Source organism: Opisthocomus hoazin, chromosome Z (genome assembly GCF_030867145.1).
Source record: "Opisthocomus hoazin isolate bOpiHoa1 chromosome Z, bOpiHoa1.hap1, whole genome shotgun sequence".
Classification (NCBI taxonomy): domain Eukaryota; kingdom Metazoa; phylum Chordata; class Aves; order Opisthocomiformes; family Opisthocomidae; genus Opisthocomus; species Opisthocomus hoazin.
The window spans coordinates 33977343-34004729 of NC_134454.1; the positions used below are offsets into that span (position 1 = coordinate 33977343).

A 27387-nucleotide genomic window follows, 5' to 3' on the forward strand; every position below is an offset into this window, starting at 1 on the left:
ATGTCGCCGCCGCGAGCGGAAGTGACGCCATCCGGCGGCGCCCGCGCCTCGCTCCCGGCAGGCAGCGCGGCGTTCCGGCGCAGCCCCGCGGGTGGCAGGGGGAGACGGTTTCTGTGGCAGCGCCGCATCCCCGCCGCGTCCCCGCCGCCCATGGCGGAGCCGTCACGGCGGAGGGCGCTGGCCGCCGCCGCCCGCCGGGAGAGGAGCGGAGGGGGGCTCCCGGCGCCGGGCGCTGCCGGGCGCACCACCGGCTGAAGGTGGCCGCGGCCCCAGCGCGGACGGGCCCGGCGGCGGTGAGTGCGGGGGGGCGGGGGGTGATCCCCTCCCCGCCCTGCGCGCTCATGACGCCGCGGGCGCGCGTGCCCGTGCGGGTGCGCGTCGGGCCGCGTCGGCGCGCAGTCGGTGCCTGGCGGCCGGGGCCGTCGGAGGGCCGGGGCCGGCGGGTGAGGCGGGGGGCTCGGGAACGGGTGGGTGGAGCGGGCAGCGGCAGCGGGCTGGTGCAGCTCCGGCCGTGGGAGCAGGGGCCGCTTGGGGCCGGGGCACCTCCCGGCGAGCCGTGCCCAGCTGAACGCGGGCAGAGCGTGTGGGGAATGGGGACGGGACGGGGCTGACGGAGCCCGGGAGCTGGTGGATGTGGTGCCAGTGCGATTGCTTGTTTCAGCTTTGTTTCTGGAAGGGCAGAACGAACTGATCTTGTGTTTCTCGCACCCAAGTGCCGATCCCTCCTGGAAGCGCGTTGTCGGAGGGTGCCGTGTTAGTGATGAACTCACTGACCATGTTGAAGCAGCTGTGGGGGAGGAGACGGGGTCCTGCTTGTTGCCTTCGTACGTGCCAGCATGGCTCAAGCTCTGTGTAAAACCTGCAGCTCTGAGGAGGCAGAGCTCGCTGTGAGGAGAAGCCAAGCAAAGTCAGTGACGTTGTGCTGCATCTTTGATCTCCTGCTGTGACCAGGTGGCCCACCTAGTGCACGACGGAAAGGCTGTGGATGCTGTCTAACTGGACTTTAGTAAGGCCTTTGACACTGTTCCCCACAGTAATCTCCTGGAGAAACCAGCTGCTCATGGTTTGGATGGGTGTAGTCTTCGCTGGATAAAGAACTGGCTGGATGGCTGAGCCCAGAGAGTGGTGATGAATGGAGTTAAATCCAGCTGGTGGTCAGTCATGAGTGGTGTTCCCCATTGCTCAGTGTTGGGTCTGGTCTTGTTTAGCATCTTTATCAATGATCTGGAAGAGGGGATTGAGTGCTCCCTCAGTAGGTTTGCAGATGACACCAAGCTGGGCGGGAGTATCGATCTGCTTGAGAGTAGGAAGGCTCTGCAGAGGGATCTGGACAGGCTGGATTGATGGGCCGAGGCCAGTTGTATGAGGTTCAACAAGGCCAAATGCCGTGTACTGGCACTTGGGTCACAACAATCCCATGCAACACTACAGGCTTGGGGAGGAGTGGCTAGAGAGCGCCCAGTGGAGAAAGACCTGGGGGTGCTGGTCGACAGCCGGCTGAACATGAGCTAGCAGTGTGCCCAGGTGGCCAAGAAGGCCAAGGGCATCCTGGCTTGTGTCAGGAATGGTGTGGCCAGGAGGAGTAGGGAGGTGATTGTACCCCTGTACTCGGTAAAGGTGAGGCTGCAGCTTGAGTACTGTGTCCAGTTTTGGGCCCCTCACTACAAGGAGGACACTGAGGTGCTGGAATGTGTCCAGGGAAGGGCAACGAAGCTCGTGAAGAGTCTGGAGAACAAGTCTGATAAGGAGTGGCTGAGGGAACTGGAACTGTTTACTCTGCAGAAGAGGAGGCTGAGAGGGGACCTTATTGTTCTCTACAAGTACCTGAAAGAAGGTAGTAGTGAGGAAGGTGTTGGTCTCTTCTCCCAGTTAACTAATTACAGGACGAGAGACAATGTCCTCAAGTTGCAGCAGGGGAGGTTTAGATTGGATGTTAGGAAAGATTTCTTTACTGAAAGAGTGGTCAGGCATTGGAACAGGCTGCCCAGGGAAGTATTGGAGTCACCATCCCTGGAGGTGTTCAAAAAACCTATAGACATTCAGGACATGGTTTAGTAGGCATGGTGGTGTTGGGTTGATGGCTGGACTTGGTGATTGATTCTATGGTTCTGTGATGCTGTGATTCTTCGTAAAGTGTTCTCTGAGTGCTGTTGTTGGGTTTGGAACCTTGAAGGCGATGGTTACGGGTTTCTGTGTCTAGATGTTAGCATTTTCTGTCTCTCTGAGATAGCAATGATCTATTGTCTCTTTCTTTTGTAGAACATGACTTCCTCAGATAAGGATTTTTCAGAAGACAGTAACTTTTCGCCAAAAGCCAGCACCAGCAAACTGCCAACAGATGCGTCTCCTGACTCTAAATGCCCCATCTGCTTGGATAGGTTTGACAATGTTGCGTATCTAGATCGCTGCTTGCATAAGTTCTGTTTCCACTGTGTCCAGGAGTGGTCAAAAAACAAAGCAGAATGCCCCCTGTGCAAGCAACCCTTTTTTTCCATTTTCCATACGATTCGTGCCGAAGATGACTTCAAGGAGTACGTACTCCGCTTTTCAGAAAATAGCTCTTTTGCCAGCCCTGATGGCCGGAGATTTCGTTACCGTACCACTTTAACAGGGGAACGCCGCGCCAGTCGTTCCCCGTCCCGAAGGACGCAGTTCCCTCCAGATAATGGGATATTGTTTGAAGGCTTGTCCAGCGCACCCGTGCGGCAGAGAGCCGGAGAGATCCAGCAGATGATCAGGAGGCTGGCCTCAAGGAGACAGGCTAGCGCGGAGGGCAGGTCTCTACGGCAGATTCAGGAGGAGGACATGATCAACTTCCGCAGAGCGCTGTACCGTACTGGTGTGCGCATTCGGAGTATTCAGGATGGTGGCCGCTACCGAGACATTTCAGCAGAGTTTTTCCGCCGCAACCCTGCTTGCCTTCACAGGTTGGTTCCTTGGCTGAAGCGAGAACTTACGGTGCTGTTTGGTGCCCATGGATCTTTGGTTAATATTGTGCAGCACATTATCATGAGTAATGTGACCAGGTATGACCTGGAAAGTCAGGCCTTTGCTGACGATTTAAAGCCATTTCTGCTGAATCGGACTGAACACTTCATACATGAATTCATCAGTTTTGCCCGTTGTCCTTTTAACTTAGAAGCGTATGATCAACATGCCAATTATGACTGTCCTGCACCGTCGTATGATGAAGGAAGCCACTCGGACTCATCAATTATTACAATATCTCCAGATATGGCATATTCTCGAGGGCCAGATAACAGTTTGTCTGTGACTGGTCTTGATCAGGCCCCCTGGGATGATGAAACTCCCGGGCCTTCCTATTCTGTTTCAGAAGAGGTTCGTGCAACCATGGCTTCTCCTCTGGAGATGTCAGAAAGTTCTGATGAGGACTCTGCTACAAAGAGTCAAAGAACCAAACGGCAGCCTCAGTTACAGGCTAACGCTGACTCAAACGACAGTGACTCTTCATCGGACAATTGTGTTATTGTTGGGTATGTTAAGCCGTTAGCTGAGAGGACACCAGAAATGGTTGAGCTGTCCTCGGACTCTGAGGAGTCCATCAGAGAAGAGAAAAGGGAAGATGCGAAGAAACAGCAGCCAATGCAGTGTCGCAGCTGGAGTGACAGTGAACCAAGCAGGAGTTTCTCGCCACGTTCCCCCACATACAGGGAGGGTGTGGGTAGTGGTAGAAGCTGCTTATCTCCTGCAGCTGAGAAGACAGAGTCCAAAGATGAAGAGAAGAACAAGTGTAAGGTGAAAGATCTGTCTCCACGGGACCGGAACTGGAGCCTCTCTCCGGGGAGTGACACAGTGTGCTTCCCTTGGCATCACAGATTGTCCAGAAAGGGGAGGTCCAGGAGCCCACGGTCCTGTTCTCGGAACAGTCGAGGCAGTCGTGGCCATCGGTCTAGGAGGGAGCATCGTAGCAGAAGCCACCTTAAAAGGAGACCATCGAGAAGCAGGGATAGTAGCAAGCGTAGGAGCAAGAGAAGCAGCAGGAGGTCAAGGGCTCGTGACACCAGAGTCTCTCTAAAAAGCCAGAGAGTCTCTCTAAGTCGTGAGAGCAGTCCATCCAGAGAATTAAGCAGATCACCATCACGTAGCAAAGGCCATGGCAAAAGGCGATCAAGAAGCAGGGACAGCGATCGTTATTACATGAGAGACAATTATCAAAGTAGAGACCAGTGGGGTTACACTTCCTGTAGTCGAAAGGACCTTGGAGATGGCTATGACTCCTCCAGCAGAAGGAGGACTCAGCCTAATGCTCGTTATTCGAAGCAATCTGCTAGTCCAGAATACAGGATGCGATCATTTGTTGAAAAGGCAGATCCGCAGAGCCAGAGGGGACTCTGTGAGAGACGCTATTACTGTGATGAAAGATGCAGGTCGAGGAGTCGATCAAGCAACAGGTCAAGGACCCCTTCTGGAGGAACTAACAGAACGAAAAGTGAAAAGCCTGGTGGAAAAAGGAAGTACAAAACCCGCCATTTGGAGAATGCGTTTGTGGAGAGCACAAGTCTAGAAAGAGAAAATGACCCCGAGAAAACTTTCTCCAAATTCAGTGACTGCTACAAAAATGAAGATAGCCTTTCAGACAATCGAGCAAGCAGTGAGACAAAGCGTAAGAAAAAGACGAAAAAGATGAGGAGTCCAAGTGTGGAGATAGTCTATGAAGGAAAAGCGACAGACACAAGGCATCTTAAAAAGAAAAAGAAGAAGCATAAGAAGAAGCACCGGAAACATCACGTGAGTAACTCGTCACACTCTTCTCCAGTGGTGATTACGATTGATAGTGATAGTAGCAAGGAGCCACTAACTATGGAATGTGACAGCAGTATTACTTGGACAGGCACAACTCGGACATACGAGAGAGAAGGTGAGTCTCCATCTTCTTTTTTGGAAATGACAGGATGTGAAGATGTTTACAGAGTCGGTGAGAAAACTGGAGGAGCAGCCAAAAAGTACAGTATTCCTACCACAAGGGCAGACTTAGACGGTGACATTAGAAATGCTGATTTTGAACTTCGAGAAACATCGCCTGGTCGGAGGCTTGCCAGAGCGGATACCAGCAGTAGCATCCGTCACATAGAAACTCTAAGCAGCTACGTTGAAGAAGCACCAGCATCGCCTTCTGGTCAGCTGCCTTCCCCCAGGATGTCCTTCCTAGAGTGTCCAGAGAGACAACCACTGATACTAAGACTGCCAAAGAATCTCGTCAGCAGATCTTCTTGGTTTGGTTTCCCGGAAGAAAAAATGTAGCACACTTCCCATGGAACACTTCTTAAAATTGTGAATTTGTTTTGACTACTTTTTTCCCTTTGAGAACAAAAACAGCTGATGTGATTTGTGTATGTTAAAAGATGTCTGGGAAAAGTCTAAAACCTTTGACTGTGTATGCACTTTTAACTCACAGAAGATACAATATTGCTAGTACATAACTTTTAAAGTTTCTCAGAAGACTGTTTGGAAGTTGCAATTTCATAAAACCATCATACGATAATTCTTGTACTAGGTAAAATATATCCACAGAGTATTTCAAAGTTTTGTTTAAAACAAACAGCAAAAAAACAACCCAAACCAAAAGCCAGAAAATGCGTTTTATGGGGATTACTCTTCTTAGACAAGGGAAAAGTAGCTTGGTTCATAAGAAGCTGTTCAGGCTGAATTTTACTGTGCTTTCATCTACTTGTCTGAAGCTCATTTGTTTTCATCTGAATAAAGCAATAATACTTTTTTTTTGTTAAATTAATCTGAATGTGTGGACTGTGTGCTTTGCAAACATAACATTTATCTTTGCATTTTGGGTGTCTTACCTCTACAGACCGTTGGATGTTCGTGCTGTCAGGACTAGTCCAGGTTGGAAGGGACCTCTGGAGGTTGTCAGGTCGCAGCCTTCACTCGAAGCAGGAACAACTTTGATCACATTACTTGGGATTAGTTCAGTTTTGAATATTCCCAAAATGTTTTTTGGTTGTTTTTTGCCAAATTTGTTTTTGGTACTTCCCTTGTTGCAGTCTGTGTCTTCTACCTCGCATCCTGTTGCTGTGCAACTCTTGAGGAACCTACCACTACATACTTGAAGACATCCATCTTCGCTGTAGCCTTAACAATAGAGCATCTCCTCCTGACGTCCTTGCTTTAGGCAACATTCGTTCAGCTCAGCTCACCTCACCCTAGGTGTCCTGCTGCATGTATGTGCAAGGCACAGGGCTCAGGAAAGGTCTTGTTCTCCAGGTCTGGGCATTCTCCGTGTGCACAGCCGTACCTCTCAGGGCTGAATCAGGAGGTTGCCTTCTGCCTGTCCTGTATTACTGCCTCCGTGAGTGGTGGGTTTGACTTTGGCTCCGTTCCTGACTCTTCTACCCCTGCGTCCCCCGCGGTGCAGGTGGATGGGGAGTGGGGGCTGTGATCAGTCCGTGACACTGTCTCTGCCGCTCCTTCCTCTTTACGTTGTTCCTCTGCTCCACCATGGGTCCTTTGTACAAGGTGCAGTCCTTCAGGAACAGACTGTTCCAGCATGCGTTCGCTATGGGGTCACAAGTCCTGCCAGGAGCCTGCTCCTGCGTGGGGTCTTCATGGGCTGTGGCTGCCTTCAGGGCGTCTCCACCTGCTCCAGAGTGGGGTCTTCCACAGGCTGCAGTGTGGATTATCTGCTGCACTGTAGTCCCCCATGGGCTGTGGGAGGACTGTCTTCCTCACCAGGGTCTTCTCCAGGGGCTGCAGGAGAATCTCTGCTCTGCTCTGGTGTCTGGAGCATCTTCCCCTCCCCCTCCTTCTCTAACTTGCAGGGCTGTTTCTCTCATGTTTTTCTAACTCCTCTCACAGCTGCCCTCCAGCACTTTCTACCCTTCCTTAAATCTATTTTCACAGAGACCCCACCAGCATGGCTGAAGGGCTCAGCTGTGTCCTGCGGTGGGTCTGTTTTGGAGCTGGCTGGGAAGGTCTGTGTCTGGCACTGGGCAGCAGCCCCTGGTCTCTTCTCACAGAGACCACCATGCAGCACCCCCTGCTACCAAAACCTTGCCACGTAAACGCGGTACACCCTGGCCTGACAGATGTGGTTCCCACAAGTCTACTGTCAGGGTCTGCGCGTCACCCCTTGCTGCCCGCAGGCAGCTCTGCCCAGGTTTTCTGCTGCTGCCTCCACGCACCGTGTTGGGGGAGGGGGGGGGGGGGACACAGCTGAGCTGACTGACCGACTGAGGAGCACTGGTGGATGGGGAGGTGGCAACGGTTTAGGGACTCGTGCCTGCTGGTAGAAATTGAAATGCCATCAATCCCCAGGATCTCTTTCCTGGGAAGTAGGGAACTACAGGCTGGCCAGCTTCACCTCCATCCCGGGAAAGGTGATGGAGCAGCTTATCCTGGAGACCATCATCAAACAAGTGGAGGAAAAGAAGGTTGTCAGGAGTAGTCAGCATGGATTCACCAAGGGGAAATCATGCCTGACCAATCTGATAGCTTTCTACGATGACATGACTGGCTGGGTAGATGAGGGGAGAGCCGTGGATGTTGTCTACCTAGACTTCAGCAAGGCTTTTGACACAGTCTCCCATGATATCCTCCTAGGGAAGCTCAGGAAGTATGGGCTAGATGATTGGTCGGTGAAGTGCATAGAGAACTGGCTGAATGGCAGAACTCAGAGGGTTGTCGTCAGCGGCGCTGAGTCTAGTTGGAGGCTGGTAACTAGTGGTGTCCCGCAGGGGTCAGTACTGGGCCCAGCCTTGTTTAACTTCTTCATCAACGACCTGGATGAAGAGTTAGAATGTACCCTCAGCAAGTTTGCTGATGACACCAAACTGGGAGGTGTGGTAGATACACCAGAAGGCTGTGCTGCCATTCAGCGTGACCTGGATAGGCTGGAAAGTTGGGCAGAGAGGAACCTGATGAGGTTCAACAAAGGCAAATGCATGGTCCTGCAGCTGGGGAGGAACAACCCCATGCACCAGTACAGGCTTGGGGTGGACCTGCTGGAGACTCTGCAGAGAGGGACCTGGGTATCCTAGTGGATGACAGGTTAACCATGAGCCAGCAGTGTGCCCTGGCTGCCAAGAAAGCCAATGGGATCCTGGGGTGCATCAAGAAGAGTGTGGCCAGCAGGTCGAGGGAGGTTCTCCTTCCCCTCTACACTGCCCTAGTGAGGCCTCAGCTGCAGTATTGTGTCCAGTTCTGGGCTCCCCAGTTCAAGAAAGATGAAGAGCTACTGGAGAGAGTCCAGCGGAGGGCTACAAGGATGGTGAGGGGACTGGAACATCTCTCCTACGAGGAGAGGTTGAGGGAACTGGGCTTGTTCAGCCTGAAGAAGAGAAGGCTGCAATGGGACCTAATATATACTTAGAAATATCTGAAGGGTGGGCTTCAGGAGGATGGGGCCAAGCTGTTTTCAGTGGTGCCCAGTGACAAGACAAGGGGCAATGGGCACAAACTGAAGCACAGGAAGTTCCGTCTGAACATGAGGAAGAATTTCTTCCCTCTGAGGGTGACGGAGCCCTGGAAGAGGGTGCCCAGGGAGGTTGTGGAGTCTCCTTCTCTGGAGATATTCAAGACCCGCCTGGACAAGGTCCTCTACAGCGTACTGTAGGCAGGAGGGTTGGATTAGATGACCACAGAGGTCCCTTCCAACCCCTACCATTCTGTGATTCTGTGATTCTGTGATTCCCAGTGGAGGGGCAGAGGGTTGGACATTGTTTGGTGAGAGATCTACTGTTTGTGTATCTGCTTTGGTTTTCAAAACCAATGCCTACAGCCAGAAGTGCCGTGGCGGCAGGCTTGCTCTGACCCGGTGTTGAGATTTAACCCCGGCTGGCAACAGAGCACCCCAGAGCTGCTTGCTCACTTACCCCTGTATGGGATGGGGAAGAGGTTTAGGAGGGTGAAAGTGAGAAAACTTGTGGGTTGAGGTAGACAGTTTAATAAGTAAAGCAAAAGCCATGCACGCAAGCAAAGCAAAACAAGGATTTCATTCAGTACTTCCCATGGGCAGGCAGGTGTTCAGCCATCTCCAGGAAAGCAGGGCTTGGGAAGCAGTTACTTGGGAAGAGAAACACCATCACACTGAAGATCCTTCCCTTCCTTCTTTTCTTTGCTTTATATGCTGTGCATGATGCCAAATGGTGTGGAATATCACTTTGGTCATCTGGGGTCAGCTGTCCCAGCTGTGTCCCTTGTTGTGCACCCCCATCCTACTCGCTGGTGGGGTGGGGAGAGGAGCAGAAAAGGCCTTGACTCTGTGTAAGCACTGCTCAGCAGTAACTAAAACATCCCTGTGTTATCTGCACTGTTTTCAGCACAAATCTAAAACATAGCCCTATAGTAGCTGCTACAGAAAAAATTAGCTCTATGCCAGACAAAACCAGCACACCTGGCAGAGATAAAACAGGGCAATTCACAAAAGCAACGGAGGCTGAGCTGTGCCATTCTCTGCTCTCTCGGTGTGGTGGGCATGACCTTGGGGAAACAGCAAGCCAGACGAGAGAAAAAGAGAGGGAATAAGAGAAAATGAAAGACAAAGAAAGTCAAAGAGAGGGGAAGCAAGAGTGTGGCAGCACACCACAATAAGTTACGGCAGTCACAAAGCAAGCAAAAACAAGCAGAAGCAGCAGCAGAAGCACTTTAATGGTTAATCATAACATTTTTATATCCCCTTGTCCCCCACCCCCAGAGTCGCATTGGTGAGGGTCTTCTGGCATGTAGCTCCTTTGTCCTTCTGATTGGTCATCATGTGTCCGTTCACACGACCTTCACACTTATCAAAAAGTTGGTTTTCCCCATCCTGTTTCTTCGTTCCTTTCCTCCTGTTTTTCAAACAGAGGTGCACAAAATAATTAGCTCATAGATATGGCTCTATTCCATCAAGACCGTCAAGGCCGCCCGCGGCCCTGTCGATTCCCACACAAGAGCAGCCTCCAATTAAAGAGGAAGGATTTCTGAGACATGGGGCACACCAATTCTGAAATGCAAGCTCTGTGGAGGGCAAGACTTAGCGGGCTGGCTCCTTCCCACAGGAAAGCAGGGCCCTCGCCCGGCAAGAGCAGCATGCAGAGGGTGCTCCCCGTCTGCACGTCAGCCCTCGCTGCCCACAGGCAGCTCTGCCCAGGTTTTCCACTGCTGCCCCCACGCACCGCGTCGGGGGCGGGGGGGTACAGCTGGGCCGACTGAGGAGCACTGATGGATGGGGAGGTGTCAACGGTTTAGGGACTCATGCCTGCTGGTAGAAATTGAAATGCCATCAATACTCAGGGTCTCTTTCTCAGTGGAGGGGCAGGGGGTTGGACATTGTTTGGCGAGAGGTCTACTGTTTGTGTATCTGCTTTGGTTTTCAAAACCAATGCCTGCAGATTTCTTTACTGAAAGAGTGGTCAGGCATTGGAACAGGCTGCCCGGGGAAGTATTGGAGTCACCATCCCTGGAGGTGTTCAAAAAACCTATAGACATTCAGGTCATGGTTTAGTAGGCATGGTGGTGTTGGGTTGACGGCTGGACTTGGTGATTGATTCCATGGTTCTGTGATGCTATGATTCTATGATTCTTTGTTCAGTGTTCTCTGAGTGCTGTTGTTGGGTTTGGAACCTTGAAGGCGATGGTTACGGGTTTCTGTGTCTAGATGTTAGCATTTTCTGTCTCTCTGAGATAGCAATGATCTATTGTCTCTTTCTTTTGTAGAACATGACTTCCTCAGATAAGGATTTTTCAGAAGACAGTAACTTTTCGCCAAAAGCCAGCACCAGCAAACTGCCAACAGATGCGTCTCCTGACTCTAAATGCCCCATCTGCTTGGATAGGTTTGACAATGTTGCGTATCTAGATCGCTGCTTGCATAAGTTCTGTTTCCACTGTGTCCAGGAGTGGTCAAAAAACAAAGCAGAATGCCCCCTGTGCAAGCAACCCTTTTTTTCCATTTTCCATACGATTCGTGCCGAAGATGACTTCAAGGAGTACGTACTCCCCTTTTCAGAAAATAGCTCTTTTGCCAGCCCTGATGGCCGGAGATTTCGTTACCGTACCACTTTAACAGGCGAACGCCGCGCCAGTCGTTCCCCGTCCCGAAGGACGCAGTTCCCTCCAGATAATGGGATATTGTTTGAAGGCTTGTCCAGCTCACCCGTGCGGCAGAGAGCCGGAGAGATCCAGCAGATGATCAGGAGGCTGGCCTCAAGGAGACAGGCTAGCGCGGAGGGCAGGTCTCTACGGCAGATTCAGGAGGAGGACATGATCAACTTCCGCAGAGCGCTGTACCGTACTGGTGTGCGCATTCGGAATATTCAGGATGGTGGCCGCTACCGAGACATTTCAGCAGAGTTTTTCCGCCGCAACCCTGCTTGCCTTCACAGGTTGGTTCCTTGGCTGAAGCGAGAACTTACGGTGCTGTTTGGTGCCCATGGATCTTTGGTTAATATTGTGCAGCACTTTATCATGAGTAATGTGACCAGGTATGACCTGGAAAGTCAGGCCTTTGCTGACGATTTAAAGCCATTTCTGCTGAATCGGACTGAACACTTCATACATGAATTCATCAGTTTTGCCCGTTGTCCTTTTAACTTAGAAGCGTATGATCAACATGCCAATTATGACTGTCCTGCACCGTCGTATGATGAAGGAAGCCACTCGGACTCATCAATTATTACAATATCTCCGGATATGGCATATTCTCGAGGGCCAGATAACAGTTTGTCTGTGACTGGTCTTGATCAGGCCCCCTGGGATGATGAAACTCCCGGGCCTTCCTATTCTGTTTCAGAAGAGGTTCGTGCAACCATGGCTTCTCCTCTGGAGATGTCAGAAAGTTCTGATGAGGACTCTGCTACAAAGAGTCAAAGAACCAAACGGCAGCCTCAGTTACAGGCTAACGCTGACTCAAACGACAGTGACTCTTCATCGGACAATTGTGTTATTGTTGGGTATGTTAAGCCGTTAGCTGAGAGGACACCAGAAGTGGTTGAGCTGTCCTCGGACTCTGAGGAGTCCATCAGAGAAGAGAAAAGGGAAGATGCGAAGAAACAGCAGCCAATGCAGTGTCGCAGCTGGAGTGACAGTGAACCAAGCAGGAGTTTCTCGCCACGTTCCCCCACATACAGGGAGGGTGTGGGTAGTGGTAGAAGCTGCTTATCTCCTGCAGCTGAGAAGACAGAGTCCAAAGATGAAGAGAAGAACAAGTGTAAGGTGAAAGATCTGTCTCCACGGGACCGGAACTGGAGCCTCTCTCCGGGGAGTGACACAGTGTGCTTCCCTTGGCATCACAGATTGTCCAGAAAGGGGAGGTCCAGGAGCCCACGGTCCTGTTCTCGGAACAGTCGAGGCAGTCGTGGCCATCGGTCTAGGAGGGAGCATCGTAGCAGAAGCCACCTTAAAAGGAGACCATCGAGAAGCAGGGATAGTAGCAAGCGTAGGAGCAAGAGAAGCAGCAGGAGGTCAAGGGCTCGTGACACCAGAGTCTCTCTAAAAAGCCAGAGAGTCTCTCTAAGTCGTGAGAGCAGTCCATCCAGAGAATTAAGCAGATCACGGTCACGTAGCAAAGGCCATGGCAAAAGGCGATCAAGAAGCAGGGACAGCGATCGTTATTACATGAGAGACAATTATCAAAGTAGAGACCAGGGGGGTTACACTTCCTGTAGTCGAAAGGACCTTGGAGATGGCTATGACTCCTCCAGCAGAAGGAGGACTCAGCCTAATGCTCGTTATTCGAAGCAATCTGCTAGTCCAGAATACAGGATGCGATCATTTGTTGAAAAGGCAGATCCACAGAGCCAGAGGGGACTCCGTGAGAGACACTATTACTGTGATGAAAGATGCAGGTCGAGGAGTCGATCAAGCAACAGGTCAAGGACCCCTTCTGGAGGAACTAACAGAACGAAAAGTGGAAAGCCTGGTGGAAAAAGGAAGTACAAAACCCGCCATTTGGAGAATGCGTTTGTGGAGAGCACAAGTCTAGAAAGAGAAAATGACCCCGAGAAAACTTTCTCCAAATTCAGTGACTGCTACAAAAATGAAGATAGCCTTTCAGACAATCGAGCAAGCAGTGAGACAAAGCGTAAGAAAAAGACGAAAAAGATGAGGAGTCCAAGTGTGGAGATAGTCTATGAAGGAAAAGCGACAGACACAAGACATCTTAAAAAGAAAAAGAAGAAGCATAAGAAGAAACACCGGAAACATCACGTGAGTAACTCGTCACACTCTTCTCCAGTGGTGATTACGATTGATAGTGATAGTAGCAAGGAGCCACTAACTATGGAATGTGACAGCAGTATTACTTGGACAGGCACAACTCGGACATACGAGAGAGAAGGTGAGTCTCCATCTTCTTTTTTGGAAATGACAGGATGTGAAGATGTTTACAGAGTCGGTGAGAAAACTGGAGGAGCAGCCAAAAAGTACAGTATTCCTACCACAAGGGCAGACTTAGACGGTGACATTAGAAATGCTGATTTTGAACTTCGAGAAACATCGCCTGGTCGGAGGCTTGCCAGAGCGGATACCAGCAGTAGCATCCGTCACATAGAAACTCTAAGCAGCTACGTTGAAGAAGCACCAGCATCGCCTTCTGGTCAGCTGCCTTCCCCCAGGATGTCCTTCCTAGAGTGTCCAGAGAGACAACCACTGATACTAAGACTGCCAAAGAATCTCGTCAGCAGATCTTCTTGGTTTGGTTTCCCGGAAGAAAAAATGTAGCACACTTCCCATGGAACACTTCTTAAAATTGTGAATTTGTTTTGACTACTTTTTTCCCTTTGAGAACAAAAACAGCTGATGTGATTTGTGTATGTTAAAAGATGTCTGGGAAAAGTCTAAAACCTTTGACTGTGTATGCACTTTTAACTCACAGAAGATACAATATTGCTAGTACATAACTTTTAAAGTTTCTCAGAAGACTGTTTGGAAGTTGCAATTTCATAAAACCATCATACGATAATTCTTGTACTAGGTAAAATATATCCACAGAGTATTTCAAAGTTTTGTTTAAAACAAACAGCAAAAAAACAACCCAAACCAAAAGCCAGAAAATGCGTTTTATGGGGATTACTCTTCTTAGACAAGGGAAAAGTAGCTTGGTTCATAAGAAGCTGTTCAGGCTGAATTCTACTGTGCTTTCATCTATTTGTCTGATGCTCATTTGTTTTCATCTGAATAAAGCAATAATACTTTTTTTTGTTAAATTAATCTGAATGTGTGGACTGTGTGCTTTGCAAACGTAACATTTATCTTTCCATTTTGGGTGTCATTGTTTGGTGAGAGATCTACTGTTTGTGATTCTGCTTTGGTTTTCAAAACCAATGCCTACAGCCAGAAGTGCCGTGGCGGCAGGCTTGCTCTGACCCGGTGTTGAGAATTAACCCCGGCTGGCAACAGAGCACCCCACAGCTGCTTGCTCACTTACCCCTGTATGGGATGGGGAAGAGGTTTAGGAGGGTGAAAGTGAGAAAACTTGTGGGTTGAGGTAGACAGTTTAATAAGTAAAGCAAAAGCCATGCACGCAAGCAAAGCAAAACAAGGATTTCATTCAGTACTTCCCATGGGCAGGCAGGTGTTCAGCCATCTCCAGGAAAGCAGGGCTTGGGAAGCAGTTACTTGGGAAGAGAAACACCATCACACTGAAGATCCTTCCCTTCCTTCTTTTCTTTGCTTTATATGCTGTGCATGATGCCAAATGGTGTGGAATATCACTTTGGTCATCAGGGGTCAGCTGTCCCAGCTGTGTCCCTTGTTGTGCACCCCCATCCTACTCGCTGGTGGGGTGGGGAGAGGAGCAGAAAAGACCTTGACTCTGTGTAAGCACTGCTCAGCAGTAACTAAAACATCCCTGTGTTATCTGCACTGTTTTCAGCACAAATCTAAAACATAGCCCTATAGTAGCTGCTACAGAAAAAATTAGCTCTATGCCAGACAAAACCAGCACACCTGGCAGAGATAAAACAGGGCAATTCACAAAAGCAACGGAGGCTGAGCTGTGCCATTCTCTGCTCTCTCGGTGTGGTGGGCATGACCTTGGGGAAACAGCAAGCCAGACGAGAGAAAAAGAGAGGGAATAAGAGAAAATGAAAGACAAAGAAAGTCAAAGAGAGGGGAAGCAAGAGTGTGGCAGCACACCACAATAAGTTACGGCAGTCACAAAGCAAGCAAAAACAAGCAGAAGCAGCAGCAGAAGCACTTTAATGGTTAATCATAACATTTTTATATCCCCTTGTCCCCCACCCCCAGAGTCGCATTGGTGAGGGTCTTCTGGCATGTAGCTCCTTTGTCCTTCTGATTGGTCATCATGTGTCCGTTCACACGACCTTCACACTTATCAAAAAGTTGGTTTTCCCCATCCTGTTTCTTCGTTCCTTTCCTCCTGTTTTTCAAACAGAGGTGCACAAAATAATTAGCTCATAGATATGGCTCTATTCCATCAAGACCGTCAAGGCCGCCCGCGGCCCTGTCGATTCCCACACAAGAGCAGCCTCCAATTAAAGAGGAAGGATTTCTGAGACATGGGGCACACCAATTCTGAAATGCAAGCTCTGTGGAGGGCAAGACTTAGCGGGCTGGCTCCTTCCCACAGGAAAGCAGGGCCCTCGCCCGGCAAGAGCAGCATGCAGAGGGTGCTCCCCGTCTGCACGTCAGCCCTCGCTGCCCACAGGCAGCTCTGCCCAGGTTTTCCACTGCTGCCCCCACGCACCGCGTCGGGGGCGGGGGGGTACAGCTGGGCCGACTGAGGAGCACTGATGGATGGGGAGGTGTCAACGGTTTAGGGACTCATGCCTGCTGGTAGAAATTGAAATGCCATCAATACTCAGGGTCTCTTTCTCAGTGGAGGGGCAGGGGGTTGGACATTGTTTGGCGAGAGGTCTACTGTTTGTGTATCTGCTTTGGTTTTCAAAACCAATGCCTGCAGATTTCTTTACTGAAAGAGTGGTCAGGCATTGGAACAGGCTGCCCGGGGAAGTATTGGAGTCACCATCCCTGGAGGTGTTCAAAAAACCTATAGACATTCAGGTCATGGTTTAGTAGGCATGGTGGTGTTGGGTTGACGGCTGGACTTGGTGATTGATTCTATGGTTCTGTGATGCTATGATTCTATGATTCTTTGTTCAGTGTTCTCTGAGTGCTGTTGTTGGGTTTGGAACCTTGAAGGCGATGGTTACGGGTTTCTGTGTCTAGATGTTAGCATTTTCTGTCTCTCTGAGATAGCAATGATCTATTGTCTCTTTCTTTTGTAGAACATGACTTCCTCAGATAAGGATTTTTCAGAAGACAGTAACTTTTCGCCAAAAGCCAGCACCAGCAAACTGCCAACAGATGCGTCTCCTGACTCTAAATGCCCCATCTGCTTGGATAGGTTTGACAATGTTGCGTATCTAGATCGCTGCTTGCATAAGTTCTGTTTCCACTGTGTCCAGGAGTGGTCAAAAAACAAAGCAGAATGCCCCCTGTGCAAGCAACCCTTTTTTTCCATTTTCCATACGATTCGTGCCGAAGATGACTTCAAGGAGTACGTACTCCCCTTTTCAGAAAATAGCTCTTTTGCCAGCCCTGATGGCCGGAGATTTCGTTACCGTACCACTTTAACAGGCGAACGCCGCGCCAGTCGTTCCCCGTCCCGAAGGACGCAGTTCCCTCCAGATAATGGGATATTGTTTGAAGGCTTGTCCAGCTCACCCGTGCGGCAGAGAGCCGGAGAGATCCAGCAGATGATCAGGAGGCTGGCCTCAAGGAGACAGGCTAGCGCGGAGGGCAGGTCTCTACGGCAGATTCAGGAGGAGGACATGATCAACTTCCGCAGAGCGCTGTACCGTACTGGTGTGCGCATTCGGAATATTCAGGATGGTGGCCGCTACCGAGACATTTCAGCAGAGTTTTTCCGCCGCAACCCTGCTTGCCTTCACAGGTTGGTTCCTTGGCTGAAGCGAGAACTTACGGTGCTGTTTGGTGCCCATGGATCTTTGGTTAATATTGTGCAGCACTTTATCATGAGTAATGTGACCAGGTATGACCTGGAAAGTCAGGCCTTTGCTGACGATTTAAAGCCATTTCTGCTGAATCGGACTGAACACTTCATACATGAATTCATCAGTTTTGCCCGTTGTCCTTTTAACTTAGAAGCGTATGATCAACATGCCAATTATGACTGTCCTGCACCGTCGTATGATGAAGGAAGCCACTCGGACTCATCAATTATTACAATATCTCCGGATATGGCATATTCTCGAGGGCCAGATAACAGTTTGTCTGTGACTGGTCTTGATCAGGCCCCCTGGGATGATGAAACTCCCGGGCCTTCCTATTCTGTTTCAGAAGAGGTTCGTGCAACCATGGCTTCTCCTCTGGAGATGTCAGAAAGTTCTGATGAGGACTCTGCTACAAAGAGTCAAAGAACCAAACGGCAGCCTCAGTTACAGGCTAACGCTGACTCAAACGACAGTGACTCTTCATCGGACAATTGTGTTATTGTTGGGTATGTTAAGCCGTTAGCTGAGAGGACACCAGAAGTGGTTGAGCTGTCCTCGGACTCTGAGGAGTCCATCAGAGAAGAGAAAAGGGAAGATGCGAAGAAACAGCAGCCAATGCAGTGTCGCAGCTGGAGTGACAGTGAACCAAGCAGGAGTTTCTCGCCACGTTCCCCCACATACAGGGAGGGTGTGGGTAGTGGTAGAAGCTGCTTATCTCCTGCAGCTGAGAAGACAGAGTCCAAAGATGAAGAGAAGAACAAGTGTAAGGTGAAAGATCTGTCTCCACGGGACCGGAACTGGAGCCTCTCTCCGGGGAGTGACACAGTGTGCTTCCCTTGGCATCACAGATTGTCCAGAAAGGGGAGGTCCAGGAGCCCACGGTCCTGTTCTCGGAACAGTCGAGGCAGTCGTGGCCATCGGTCTAGGAGGGAGCATCGTAGCAGAAGCCACCTTAAAAGGAGACCATCGAGAAGCAGGGATAGTAGCAAGCGTAGGAGCAAGAGAAGCAGCAGGAGGTCAAGGGCTCGTGACACCAGAGTCTCTCTAAAAAGCCAGAGAGTCTCTCTAAGTCGTGAGAGCAGTCCATCCAGAGAATTAAGCAGATCACGGTCACGTAGCAAAGGCCATGGCAAAAGGCGATCAAGAAGCAGGGACAGCGATCGTTATTACATGAGAGACAATTATCAAAGTAGAGACCAGTGGGGTTACACTTCCTGTAGTCGAAAGGACCTTGGAGATGGCTATGACTCCTCCAGCAGAAGGAGGACTCAGCCTAATGCTCGTTATTCGAAGCAATCTGCTAGTCCAGAATACAGGATGCGATCATTTGTTGAAAAGGCAGATCCACAGAGCCAGAGGGGACTCCGTGAGAGACACTATTACTGTGATGAAAGATGCAGGTCGAGGAGTCGATCAAGCAACAGGTCAAGGACCCCTTCTGGAGGAACTAACAGAACGAAAAGTGGAAAGCCTGGTGGAAAAAGGAAGTACAAAACCCGCCATTTGGAGAATGCGTTTGTGGAGAGCACAAGTCTAGAAAGAGAAAATGACCCCGAGAAAACTTTCTCCAAATTCAGTGACTGCTACAAAAATGAAGATAGCCTTTCAGACAATCGAGCAAGCAGTGAGACAAAGCGTAAGAAAAAGACGAAAAAGATGAGGAGTCCAAGTGTGGAGATAGTCTATGAAGGAAAAGCGACAGACACAAGACATCTGAAAAAGAAAAAGAAGAAGCATAAGAAGAAACACCGGAAACATCACGTGAGTAACTCGTCACACTCTTCTCCAGTGGTGATTACGATTGATAGTGATAGTAGCAAGGAGCCACTAACTATGGAATGTGACAGCAGTATTACTTGGACAGGCACAACTCGGACATACGAGAGAGAAGGTGAGTCTCCATCTTCTTTTTTGGAAATGACAGGATGTGAAGATGTTTACAGAGTCGGTGAGAAAACTGGAGGAGCAGCCAAAAAGTACAGTATTCCTACCACAAGGGCAGACTTAGACGGTGACATTAGAAATGCTGATTTTGAACTTCGAGAAACATCGCCTGGTCGGAGGCTTGCCAGAGCGGATACCAGCAGTAGCATCCGTCACATAGAAACTCTAAGCAGCTACGTTGAAGAAGCACCAGCATCGCCTTCTGGTCAGCTGCCTTCCCCCAGGATGTCCTTCCTAGAGTGTCCAGAGAGACAACCACTGATACTAAGACTGCCAAAGAATCTCGTCAGCAGATCTTCTTGGTTTGGTTTCCCGGAAGAAAAAATGTAGCACACTTCCCATGGAACACTTCTTAAAATTGTGAATTTGTTTTGACTACTTTTTTCCCTTTGAGAACAAAAACAGCTGATGTGATTTGTGTATGTTAAAAGATGTCTGGGAAAAGTCTAAAACCTTTGACTGTGTATGCACTTTTAACTCACAGAAGATACAATATTGCTAGTACATAACTTTTAAAGTTTCTCAGAAGACTGTTTGGAAGTTGCAATTTCATAAAACCATCATACGATAATTCTTGTACTAGGTAAAATATATCCACAGAGTATTTCAAAGTTTTGTTTAAAACAAACAGCAAAAAAACAACCCAAACCAAAAGCCAGAAAATGCGTTTTATGGGGATTACTCTTCTTAGACAAGGGAAAAGTAGCTTGGTTCATAAGAAGCTGTTCAGGCTGAATTCTACTGTGCTTTCATCTATTTGTCTGATGCTCATTTGTTTTCATCTGAATAAAGCAATAATACTTTTTTTTGTTAAATTAATCTGAATGTGTGGACTGTGTGCTTTGCAAACGTAACATTTATCTTTCCATTTTGGGTGTCATTGTTTGGTGAGAGATCTACTGTTTGTGATTCTGCTTTGGTTTTCAAAACCAATGCCTACAGCCAGAAGTGCCGTGGCGGCAGGCTTGCTCTGACCCGGTGTTGAGAATTAACCCCGGCTGGCAACAGAGCACCCCACAGCTGCTTGCTCACTTACCCCTGTATGGGATGGGGAAGAGGTTTAGGAGGGTGAAAGTGAGAAAACTTGTGGGTTGAGGTAGACAGTTTAATAAGTAAAGCAAAAGCCATGCACGCAAGCAAAGCAAAACAAGGATTTCATTCAGTACTTCCCATGGGCAGGCAGGTGTTCAGCCATCTCCAGGAAAGCAGGGCTTGGGAAGCAGTTACTTGGGAAGAGAAACACCATCACACTGAAGATCCTTCCCTTCCTTCTTTTCTTTGCTTTATATGCTGTGCATGATGCCAAATGGTGTGGAATATCACTTTGGTCATCAGGGGTCAGCTGTCCCAGCTGTGTCCCTTGTTGTGCACCCCCATCCTACTCGCTGGTGGGGTGGGGAGAGGAGCAGAAAAGACCTTGACTCTGTGTAAGCACTGCTCAGCAGTAACTAAAACATCCCTGTGTTATCTGCACTGTTTTCAGCACAAATCTAAAACATAGCCCTATAGTAGCTGCTACAGAAAAAATTAGCTCTATGCCAGACAAAACCAGCACACCTGGCAGAGATAAAACAGGGCAATTCACAAAAGCAACGGAGGCTGAGCTGTGCCATTCTCTGCTCTCTCGGTGTGGTGGGCATGACCTTGGGGAAACAGCAAGCCAGACGAGAGAAAAAGAGAGGGAATAAGAGAAAATGAAAGACAAAGAAAGTCAAAGAGAGGGGAAGCAAGAGTGTGGCAGCACACCACAATAAGTTACGGCAGTCACAAAGCAAGCAAAAACAAGCAGAAGCAGCAGCAGAAGCACTTTAATGGTTAATCATAACATTTTTATATCCCCTTGTCCCCCACCCCCAGAGTCGCATTGGTGAGGGTCTTCTGGCATGTAGCTCCTTTGTCCTTCTGATTGGTCATCATGTGTCCGTTCACACGACCTTCACACTTATCAAAAAGTTGGTTTTCCCCATCCTGTTTCTTCGTTCCTTTCCTCCTGTTTTTCAAACAGAGGTGCACAAAATAATTAGCTCATAGATATGGCTCTATTCCATCAAGACCGTCAAGGCCGCCCGCGGCCCTGTCGATTCCCACACAAGAGCAGCCTCCAATTAAAGAGGAAGGATTTCTGAGACATGGGGCACACCAATTCTGAAATGCAAGCTCTGTGGAGGGCAAGACTTAGCGGGCTGGCTCCTTCCCACAGGAAAGCAGGGCCCTCGCCCGGCAAGAGCAGCATGCAGAGGGTGCTCCCCGTCTGCACGTCAGCCCTCGCTGCCCACAGGCAGCTCTGCCCAGGTTTTCCACTGCTGCCCCCACGCACCGCGTCGGGGGCGGGGGGGTACAGCTGGGCCGACTGAGGAGCACTGATGGATGGGGAGGTGTCAACGGTTTAGGGACTCATGCCTGCTGGTAGAAATTGAAATGCCATCAATACTCAGGGTCTCTTTCTCAGTGGAGGGGCAGGGGGTTGGACATTGTTTGGCGAGAGGTCTACTGTTTGTGTATCTGCTTTGGTTTTCAAAACCAATGCCTGCAGATTTCTTTACTGAAAGAGTGGTCAGGCATTGGAACAGGCTGCCCGGGGAAGTATTGGAGTCACCATCCCTGGAGGTGTTCAAAAAACCTATAGACATTCAGGTCATGGTTTAGTAGGCATGGTGGTGTTGGGTTGACGGCTGGACTTGGTGATTGATTCTATGGTTCTGTGATGCTATGATTCTATGATTCTTTGTTCAGTGTTCTCTGAGTGCTGTTGTTGGGTTTGGAACCTTGAAGGCGATGGTTACGGGTTTCTGTGTCTAGATGTTAGCATTTTCTGTCTCTCTGAGATAGCAATGATCTATTGTCTCTTTCTTTTGTAGAACATGACTTCCTCAGATAAGGATTTTTCAGAAGACAGTAACTTTTCGCCAAAAGCCAGCACCAGCAAACTGCCAACAGATGCGTCTCCTGACTCTAAATGCCCCATCTGCTTGGATAGGTTTGACAATGTTGCGTATCTAGATCGCTGCTTGCATAAGTTCTGTTTCCACTGTGTCCAGGAGTGGTCAAAAAACAAAGCAGAATGCCCCCTGTGCAAGCAACCCTTTTTTTCCATTTTCCATACGATTCGTGCCGAAGATGACTTCAAGGAGTACGTACTCCCCTTTTCAGAAAATAGCTCTTTTGCCAGCCCTGATGGCCGGAGATTTCGTTACCGTACCACTTTAACAGGCGAACGCCGCGCCAGTCGTTCCCCGTCCCGAAGGACGCAGTTCCCTCCAGATAATGGGATATTGTTTGAAGGCTTGTCCAGCTCACCCGTGCGGCAGAGAGCCGGAGAGATCCAGCAGATGATCAGGAGGCTGGCCTCAAGGAGACAGGCTAGCGCGGAGGGCAGGTCTCTACGGCAGATTCAGGAGGAGGACATGATCAACTTCCGCAGAGCGCTGTACCGTACTGGTGTGCGCATTCGGAATATTCAGGATGGTGGCCGCTACCGAGACATTTCAGCAGAGTTTTTCCGCCGCAACCCTGCTTGCCTTCACAGGTTGGTTCCTTGGCTGAAGCGAGAACTTACGGTGCTGTTTGGTGCCCATGGATCTTTGGTTAATATTGTGCAGCACTTTATCATGAGTAATGTGACCAGGTATGACCTGGAAAGTCAGGCCTTTGCTGACGATTTAAAGCCATTTCTGCTGAATCGGACTGAACACTTCATACATGAATTCATCAGTTTTGCCCGTTGTCCTTTTAACTTAGAAGCGTATGATCAACATGCCAATTATGACTGTCCTGCACCGTCGTATGATGAAGGAAGCCACTCGGACTCATCAATTATTACAATATCTCCGGATATGGCATATTCTCGAGGGCCAGATAACAGTTTGTCTGTGACTGGTCTTGATCAGGCCCCCTGGGATGATGAAACTCCCGGGCCTTCCTATTCTGTTTCAGAAGAGGTTCGTGCAACCATGGCTTCTCCTCTGGAGATGTCAGAAAGTTCTGATGAGGACTCTGCTACAAAGAGTCAAAGAACCAAACGGCAGCCTCAGTTACAGGCTAACGCTGACTCAAACGACAGTGACTCTTCATCGGACAATTGTGTTATTGTTGGGTATGTTAAGCCGTTAGCTGAGAGGACACCAGAAGTGGTTGAGCTGTCCTCGGACTCTGAGGAGTCCATCAGAGAAGAGAAAAGGGAAGATGCGAAGAAACAGCAGCCAATGCAGTGTCGCAGCTGGAGTGACAGTGAACCAAGCAGGAGTTTCTCGCCACGTTCCCCCACATACAGGGAGGGTGTGGGTAGTGGTAGAAGCTGCTTATCTCCTGCAGCTGAGAAGACAGAGTCCAAAGATGAAGAGAAGAACAAGTGTAAGGTGAAAGATCTGTCTCCACGGGACCGGAACTGGAGCCTCTCTCCGGGGAGTGACACAGTGTGCTTCCCTTGGCATCACAGATTGTCCAGAAAGGGGAGGTCCAGGAGCCCACGGTCCTGTTCTCGGAACAGTCGAGGCAGTCGTGGCCATCGGTCTAGGAGGGAGCATCGTAGCAGAAGCCACCTTAAAAGGAGACCATCGAGAAGCAGGGATAGTAGCAAGCGTAGGAGCAAGAGAAGCAGCAGGAGGTCAAGGGCTCGTGACACCAGAGTCTCTCTAAAAAGCCGGAGAGTCTCTCTAAGTCGTGAGAGCAGTCCATCCAGAGAATTAAGCAGATCACGATCACGTAGCAAAGGCCATGGCAAAAGGCGATCAAGAAGCAGGGACAGCGATCGTTATTACATGAGAGACAATTATCAAAGTAGAGACCAGTGGGGTTACACTTCCTGTAGTCGAAAGGACCTTGGAGATGGCTATGACTCCTCCAGCAGAAGGAGGACTCAGCCTAATGCTCGTTATTCGAAGCAATCTGCTAGTCCAGAATACAGGATGCGATCATTTGTTGAAAAGGCAGATCCACAGAGCCAGAGGGGACTCCGTGAGAGACACTATTACTGTGATGAAAGATGCAGGTCGAGGAGTCGATCAAGCAACAGGTCAAGGACCCCTTCTGGAGGAACTAACAGAACGAAAAGTGGAAAGCCTGGTGGAAAAAGGAAGTACAAAACCCGCCATTTGGAGAATGCGTTTGTGGAGAGCACAAGTCTAGAAAGAGAAAATGACCCCGAGAAAACTTTCTCCAAATTCAGTGACTGCTACAAAAATGAAGATAGCCTTTCAGACAATCGAGCAAGCAGTGAGACAAAGCGTAAGAAAAAGACGAAAAAGATGAGGAGTCCAAGTGTGGAGATAGTCTATGAAGGAAAAGCGACAGACACAAGACATCTTAAAAAGAAAAAGAAGAAGCATAAGAAGAAACACCGGAAACATCACGTGAGTAACTCGTCACACTCTTCTCCAGTGGTGATTACGATTGATAGTGATAGTAGCAAGGAGCCACTAACTATGGAATGTGACAGCAGTATTACTTGGACAGGCACAACTCGGACATACGAGAGAGAAGGTGAGTCTCCATCTTCTTTTTTGGAAATGACAGGATGTGAAGATGTTTACAGAGTCGGTGAGAAAACTGGAGGAGCAGCCAAAAAGTACAGTATTCCTACCACAAGGGCAGACTTAGACGGTGACATTAGAAATGCTGATTTTGAACTTCGAGAAACATCGCCTGGTCGGAGGCTTGCCAGAGCGGATACCAGCAGTAGCATCCGTCACATAGAAACTCTAAGCAGCTACGTTGAAGAAGCACCAGCATCGCCTTCTGGTCAGCTGCCTTCCCCCAGGATGTCCTTCCTAGAGTGTCCAGAGAGACAACCACTGATACTAAGACTGCCAAAGAATCTCGTCAGCAGATCTTCTTGGTTTGGTTTCCCGGAAGAAAAAATGTAGCACACTTCCCATGGAACACTTCTTAAAATTGTGAATTTGTTTTGACTACTTTTTTCCCTTTGAGAACAAAAACAGCTGATGTGATTTGTGTATGTTAAAAGATGTCTGGGAAAAGTCTAAAACCTTTGACTGTGTATGCACTTTTAACTCACAGAAGATACAATATTGCTAGTACATAACTTTTAAAGTTTCTCAGAAGACTGTTTGGAAGTTGCAATTTCATAAAACCATCATACGATAATTCTTGTACTAGGTAAAATATATCCACAGAGTATTTCAAAGTTTTGTTTAAAACAAACAGCAAAAAAACAACCCAAACCAAAAGCCAGAAAATGCGTTTTATGGGGATTACTCTTCTTAGACAAGGGAAAAGTAGCTTGGTTCATAAGAAGCTGTTCAGGCTGAATTTTACTGTGCTTTCATCTACTTGTCTGAAGCTCATTTGTTTTCATCTGAATAAAGCAATAATACTTTTTTTTTGTTAAATTAATCTGAATGTGTGGACTGTGTGCTTTGCAAACATAACATTTATCTTTGCATTTTGGGTGTCTTACCTCTACAGACCGTTGGATGTTCGTGCTGTCAGGACTAGTCCAGGTTGGAAGGGACCTCTGGAGGTTGTCAGGTCGCAGCCTTCACTCGAAGCAGGAACAACTTTGATCACATTACTTGGGATTAGTTCAGTTTTGAATATTCCCAAAATGTTTTTTGGTTGTTTTTTGCCAAATTTGTTTTTGGTACTTCCCTTGTTGCAGTCTGTGTCTTCTACCTCGCATCCTGTTGCTGTGCAACTCTTGAGGAACCTACCACTACATACTTGAAGACATCCATCTTCGCTGTAGCCTTAACAATAGAGCATCTCCTCCTGACGTCCTTGCTTTAGGCAACATTCGTTCAGCTCAGCTCACCTCACCCTAGGTGTCCTGCTGCATGTATGTGCAAGGCACAGGGCTCAGGAAAGGTCTTGTTCTCCAGGTCTGGGCATTCTCCGTGTGCACAGCCGTACCTCTCAGGGCTGAATCAGGAGGTTGCCTTCTGCCTGTCCTGTATTACTGCCTCCGTGAGTGGTGGGTTTGACTTTGGCTCCGTTCCTGACTCTTCTACCCCTGCGTCCCCCGCGGTGCAGGTGGATGGGGAGTGGGGGCTGTGATCAGTCCGTGACACTGTCTCTGCCGCTCCTTCCTCTTTACGTTGTTCCTCTGCTCCACCATGGGTCCTTTGTACAAGGTGCAGTCCTTCAGGAACAGACTGTTCCAGCATGCGTTCGCTATGGGGTCACAAGTCCTGCCAGGAGCCTGCTCCTGCGTGGGGTCTTCATGGGCTGTGGCTGCCTTCAGGGCGTCTCCACCTGCTCCAGAGTGGGGTCTTCCACAGGCTGCAGTGTGGATTATCTGCTGCACTGTAGTCCCCCATGGGCTGTGGGAGGACTGTCTTCCTCACCAGGGTCTTCTCCAGGGGCTGCAGGAGAATCTCTGCTCTGCTCTGGTGTCTGGAGCATCTTCCCCTCCCCCTCCTTCTCTAACTTGCAGGGCTGTTTCTCTCATGTTTTTCTAACTCCTCTCACAGCTGCCCTCCAGCACTTTCTACCCTTCCTTAAATCTATTTTCACAGAGACCCCACCAGCATGGCTGAAGGGCTCAGCTGTGTCCTGCGGTGGGTCTGTTTTGGAGCTGGCTGGGAAGGTCTGTGTCTGGCACTGGGCAGCAGCCCCTGGTCTCTTCTCACAGAGACCACCATGCAGCACCCCCTGCTACCAAAACCTTGCCACGTAAACGCGGTACACCCTGGCCTGACAGATGTGGTTCCCACAAGTCTACTGTCAGGGTCTGCGCGTCACCCCTTGCTGCCCGCAGGCAGCTCTGCCCAGGTTTTCTGCTGCTGCCTCCACGCACCGTGTTGGGGGAGGGGGGCGGGGGGGACACAGCTGAGCTGACTGACCGACTGAGGAGCACTGGTGGATGGGGAGGTGGCAACGGTTTAGGGACTCGTGCCTGCTGGTAGAAATTGAAATGCCATCAATCCCCAGGATCTCTTTCCTGGGAAGTAGGGAACTACAGGCTGGCCAGCTTCACCTCCATCCCGGGAAAGGTGATGGAGCAGCTTATCCTGGAGACCATCATCAAACAAGTGGAGGAAAAGAAGGTTGTCAGGAGTAGTCAGCATGGATTCACCAAGGGGAAATCATGCCTGACCAATCTGATAGCTTTCTACGATGACATGACTGGCTGGGTAGATGAGGGGAGAGCCGTGGATGTTGTCTACCTAGACTTCAGCAAGGCTTTTGACACAGTCTCCCATGATATCCTCCTAGGGAAGCTCAGGAAGTATGGGCTAGATGATTGGTCGGTGAAGTGCATAGAGAACTGGCTGAATGGCAGAACTCAGAGGGTTGTCGTCAGCGGCGCTGAGTCTAGTTGGAGGCTGGTAACTAGTGGTGTCCCGCAGGGGTCAGTACTGGGCCCAGCCTTGTTTAACTTCTTCATCAACGACCTGGATGAAGAGTTAGAATGTACCCTCAGCAAGTTTGCTGATGACACCAAACTGGGAGGTGTGGTAGATACACCAGAAGGCTGTGCTGCCATTCAGCGTGACCTGGATAGGCTGGAAAGTTGGGCAGAGAGGAACCTGATGAGGTTCAACAAAGGCAAATGCATGGT

At 49.4% G+C, this 27387-nt stretch overlaps 3 protein-coding genes and 1 pseudogene across 3 annotated transcripts; all 4 read left to right on the top strand.

Annotated features, from left to right (window-relative positions):
* Positions 1 to 5752, top strand: LOC104337242 (E3 ubiquitin-protein ligase Topors-like; annotated as a pseudogene).
* Positions 5753 to 10645: 4893 nt separating this feature from the next.
* On the top strand, positions 10646 to 14065 carry LOC142358935 (E3 ubiquitin-protein ligase Topors-like). Its single transcript, XM_075411683.1, has one exon. The coding sequence runs from the start codon at positions 10669 to 10671 to the stop codon at positions 13666 to 13668; it is 3000 nt and encodes a 999-aa protein (XP_075267798.1). The 5' UTR covers positions 10646 to 10668; the 3' UTR covers positions 13669 to 14065.
* Positions 14066 to 16176: 2111 nt separating this feature from the next.
* Positions 16177 to 19596, top strand: LOC142358937 (E3 ubiquitin-protein ligase Topors-like). The gene has a single exon (XM_075411685.1). The coding sequence runs from the start codon at positions 16200 to 16202 to the stop codon at positions 19197 to 19199; it is 3000 nt and encodes a 999-aa protein (XP_075267800.1). The 5' UTR covers positions 16177 to 16199; the 3' UTR covers positions 19200 to 19596.
* A 2111-nt stretch (positions 19597 to 21707) lies between these two features.
* LOC104338360 (E3 ubiquitin-protein ligase Topors) lies at positions 21708 to 25220 on the top strand. Its single transcript, XM_009944397.2, has one exon. The coding sequence runs from the start codon at positions 21731 to 21733 to the stop codon at positions 24728 to 24730; it is 3000 nt and encodes a 999-aa protein (XP_009942699.2). The 5' UTR covers positions 21708 to 21730; the 3' UTR covers positions 24731 to 25220.
* Positions 25221 to 27387: the final 2167 nt, after the last annotated feature.

Coding starts and splice junctions, on each gene's coding strand:
- LOC142358935 (XM_075411683.1), top strand. CDS start 10,669: ATGACTTCCTCAGATAAGGATTTTTCAGAAGACAGTAACTTTTCGCCA.
- LOC142358937 (XM_075411685.1), top strand. CDS start 16,200: ATGACTTCCTCAGATAAGGATTTTTCAGAAGACAGTAACTTTTCGCCA.
- LOC104338360 (XM_009944397.2), top strand. CDS start 21,731: ATGACTTCCTCAGATAAGGATTTTTCAGAAGACAGTAACTTTTCGCCA.